The 4,791-nt window shown below is 35.7% G+C and overlaps 1 protein-coding gene across 1 annotated transcript; it reads left to right on the forward strand.

Moving 5' to 3' along the window:
* Positions 1-254: 254 nt before the first annotated feature.
* On the forward strand, positions 255-3,565 carry LOC113029885 (vascular cell adhesion protein 1-like). The gene is made up of 5 exons (XM_080306481.1): positions 255-282; positions 1,237-1,542; positions 1,614-1,886; positions 2,247-2,328; positions 2,425-3,565. Exons 1-5 carry the CDS (start codon positions 255-257, stop codon positions 2,459-2,461), a joined length of 726 nt encoding a protein of 241 aa, XP_080162607.1. The 3' UTR covers positions 2,462-3,565.
* The last annotated feature ends 1,226 nt before the right edge of the window (positions 3,566-4,791 follow it).

The raw sequence follows: 4,791 nt of genomic DNA on the forward strand, positions 1-4,791 counted from the left end.
TGATGCTTCAGTTTTCCAGGAACTGTTATGTTATTGTTTTCTTATTTCAAGTGGTTTCAAATCACACAGCTCTTTAGATTTTCTTCATCTTTGGTAATAAAAATGGAAAATCTGCTGATAAAAGTTTTGATTGTTAACTTGTTTTGAAACACACCAGTAGAGTATAAAAGCTCCATGTGTGAAATCATTTAAATAAAAAATCATTTTTGTTCACAAATGCAGGGAATGAGTTTCTGAACATGGTGACATTCGGGATGTTACTGATGGTCGTCTTTTTTTCAGGTGAGCTGTTTATTTAGTCAATCTAAGACATTTTTGAATCATTTATAATATTATTTGTTTCTTCAAGCAAAGTGAAAACAGAGACTTTTTCTCTTTATGTCTTGAAAAGCTTTATGTAGAAACGAGAGGGAAAATGTCAGTTTGTTTCTACATAAAACATACACACACAGAAACATAATGATACTAATAATTTGATCAAAGTTTGTTTAAAGTTTTGTTGGGAGCAAAATTCTTTTTATTATTATTTTTTTAACAATATTTAATGTGTGAATGGGTTAACCATGAAACTATCCTTACAGGTGCTTCGGCTCACTGCCATGATGACCTTTTTGTAACTGCACCAAAGAAGCTGGAAGCACTGAGTGGAACTTGTTTGCAAATCCCATGTAGCTTCAGCCACAAAGCAGAACAGACATTTATCAGCACAAGAAAAACCTTTGGAGTGTGGATTAAAAACAATTCTGATATTACCAAAATCAAAAACAATGTGATCTTCAAAAGTAGTGGAGCAGTTAGCATCTATCCAATAAGTATTACCGGGAACCTGAGTCAGAGAGACTGCACCACTCTGTTTTCTAATTTAACCACCACATACACAGACACATACTTCTTCAGAGTAGAGAGTGAAACATTCAAGGCGACAGCTCAGTGTGATCCTCTTCAAATAACAGTCAGAGGTAAAGAAATGTGAGTTTATACTTTGTAACATGTTATTTTTAATTAATTTTAATTAAATTAACTGCTGAGGAAATGTTAGATGAAAGACATAATGATCATAACTAACATCCTGACACTAAAAGGATGTATGTATTTCTTTTAATTTCTGTGCTACTTTGTTCAGGACTTGATTACATTTCTGAACTTCTATGTGAATTCAGGAAGATAGCATCACATGATTAGTTTGAAAGATTTTGTCCTCTTCATTTTTAATATGTGTTTGATGTGAAACCACAGATTCTCCTTGGAGGCCCAATATTACAATCTCAGGTGATCTGAAGGAGAAGGAGTCTGTCACTATAACCTGCTCAGCTCTCACTCCCTGTCCACACTCCCCTCCTCAACTCACCTGGAATCTCCAACAAGACTCTCACAACAAAATAGAGGAAAACACAGATGGAAGCTTTACAACTAAAATCCAGCAGATCATCACTCTGTCAGACACACATGATGGAAAGAAGATCAGCTGCTCTGCCAGATATCCTGTGAACCAAGGAAACGACACCAAGACAGCAGAGACAGAAGAGACTCTCAGTGTTTCATGTAAGACGATCAGTTTGTTTTTTCATCCTGCAAACATATCATGATTTATAGGATAGAATTTATTTGTCCAGATGCTCCTAAAGACACCTCAGCATCCATCAGTCCATCAGGTTTGGTGTCAGCAGGCAGCTGGGTGAACCTGACCTGCTCCAGCAGAGCCAAACCTCCAGTCAGCAGCTTCACCTGGTTCAAGAAGAGCAGAGATGGAGCTGTGAAAGTATCTGAAGGAGAGATTTACAGCTTCAATGTAACAGATGGAGGAGTTTATTACTGTGTGGCCACTAATGATCTGGGTAATCAGACATCAGCAGACATTGCTCTCTCAACTCTTACTTACTGTGAAGGTAAAGTCAGTCACAGATTTTTATTTTATTTTTCTTTAATGAATCCAATTTCAAAGTGTTAATATAATTTCTTTTCCTTCTTTCAAACTTTTTTGTGTTATACCTATACAAGAGACAAAAAGAAGTGTGCCTTATGTGAGCGTCGGTATGGTTTTTTGTTTATAGATTGTGCTTCATCTTTCAACATGTTGTTTTTCAGCTGTGAAATTTTAAAAACAAAACAATGCTTCTTCAGCAGTTGTTTGCACTGTTTGTTTCATAAATTAAAGTTTTCTTGACTTTGATTCACTTTAACAGACCTCAGTTACTCTTTAACATTTATTCTGCCGCTATTTTTCATCACTCTTTTTTTCATTACAGCTGGAAACCTGGTTGGTGTCTACACTATAACGAAGACTGTGGGAATCATAATGCTTTTGACCACACTGAGCATCTTTGAGTGGTGAGACAAATGTTTCTATGACAAACTCATTTGAAACGACTCGTCTCTAATAAAACAAAAAGGATTAATTGTTTCTCATTTGTTTTCATCCTTCAGCTGGTTCAAATCAAGATGCTCCAACAAACAGACATAGAGCTGTCAGATGAGCAGAGTAACATCACAACACATCAACTAAAGTGACTGCAGGATGATAAATGCTACCTGCTAAACCATTAAATGTAACATATTTGTTTATAGTTTGATGTTCAACAGCTGTGTATGACCATTTTACTTTGACTATAGGGATGTTATTACAGAATTATCTCTCCTCAAACCACTGCTGCCTTCCCTAAGGATGGGAATTGATTCATTTGTTGTGATCAGTGTTGGGATCAATACTCAAAAAAGTAGAAAAGTTATTACACATTACACAGAACTTTTCTTAAAGGTAATGCAGTATATTGCTTAAGTACACCCAGGTTCAAATGTTCAAAAAGTGGGTAGCTTCACTGAAAAGGACGTCCCCCACCCCACGCCCCACCCCCCTTTATCACGGTGCTGGGCAAGGTTCAGCATTTACTCAGCTTTAACATGACTCTGGATTCTTGGCTAACTTCGTGTTAGCATACTGTCTGTGCAGGTACTTGCAAAGAGCCGAAGTTGTGTTACCGGTATAATACTGTAGTTTCTGCATTATATCTGACCAAAATATTGTGTGGGCGCGATCTCCAAATGGTGCTGATAGGATAGGTGTGGTTAGTTTCACAAGCACCGTCAATTCATTTCAATATGAAATGTCCAGTTTGCCAAGAGCCACGTAACTTAGCGCAAGTTTAAATATTAACTGGGGATTTTTGCTTCAGTGGGAAATTTACAGCATAGCTATATCGTAACAATTAGCAGGAAATTGTAAACCATAAAAATGTTTGAATCGTTTGTGTACTTGATTTAAATATTCTCCTTCCTATGTTATGCACCTTGAGAAAAGAACTCCCTGATATAAATATGCAAGAGAGTCTATGTTCATCATTTCTCCATAAGATGTATTATAAGATTCTTCTGCTTATGTGTCAAGCTGACTTTACTGAATGAAAGGCTTCATATTGTCTCTTTCTGTCATCATGTAATCTTTGGCAGGTAGATACTTTGATTCTGTATATATTCTAGTATTACTGTAGCTCTTTGTAAAAACATAAAGTGCCGTCATGTTCTCTGTACTGTCATTTGACTTCTTTGCAAAGGCAAATAAAACTCATAAAGACAACCTTGTTGAATGAAGCATCCGACTCAAAAACACAGAGTGCCAACACTTTAATGATCACATGCAATGTTTATATAAAATCATAAAAACAGCTTTATTTGATCGTTTTAGTCCTAACAAAAGTTTATTTAAAATGGACTGAGGAAAAGTGGAAGTCAGAAAAATTATTTTGGAAAACACAGATGCTGCATCTGGCTTGTTTTCATTATTTAGTCCAAAGCCCTGCATATTTGGAAACGTTTGAGACTTCAAATCTTTGGATTCTGTTTTTACCCCTGAGCCATAAAAGGCTGACAGGATTTCAAATTCGTACCATAGGTGCATCTGCTAAAAATCTCAGATGAGCACGAATCCTGGTGACCAAGGTAAAGTAAAGAGATGTCACGTTTTCTAAAAATCTTGTGAGTGTAATAAATCGAGAATAAGGTAATGTGGGGTTTTTGAAAATGATACCCTATGTGTATTTATTATGAGAATGAAGTGAAGCACTGGCGGCCGTCAGTATTTTTAATTTCAATTTCACACAGTGTCAACTTTTTCTGAACTGGGTTTGTAGAAAGTTGCTACATTTTACAAGCAGAACAGCATCTTAACGTCAGCACAGTAGCTGGGACAGAAGTCAATAACATACTAACAAGTCCTAGCACACTGTAGTTCATATTGTTATGTATGTTCTGTAAGGTTGAGCTTTTGAGGCTTTTGATTGAGTCAAGTTAGAACATTGAGGGTGGCAAATAATTTTAAACAGTAATGACTGACTTCCTCTTTTGCAGGATAAAAGGAGAAAGAACAAAACTGACTGCATTATGCAGTGTGATAGTCAGTGCATGTCTATATGTTCTTTCTGACAAGATAAAAACTAGTTTGCATGATTTATCTTAGCTGTTCAAAAGCTGGTTTCATTTCACTCAAACTTTTATTTAATTGTTTTTCTTTTACTTCACTGACATGTGGGGATCTTATTTCCTGATCTTAAGATTTTGATTTTTACAGTTTTAGTTTTACTCACAAATACTTATAGTTATTATACTTTTTATTTTTCAACTGTTTTGAACTCACAGATGTTAATAATCATAAATATAACTGTGGCTTTTTTTCAGGTGAGCTCTCTGGGTAGTTATTCCAAGACATGGGATCATCTTACAATCATCTTACATCTTACAACTTCTTTTAGAAATAAATCTAAAGGATTTGAGGTCAGAGTCAAGTTTTCATTTCCTGTT

Source organism: Astatotilapia calliptera, chromosome 9, assembly GCF_964374335.1.
Source record: "Astatotilapia calliptera chromosome 9, fAstCal68.1, whole genome shotgun sequence".
In the NCBI taxonomy this organism is placed as follows: domain Eukaryota; kingdom Metazoa; phylum Chordata; class Actinopteri; order Cichliformes; family Cichlidae; genus Astatotilapia; species Astatotilapia calliptera.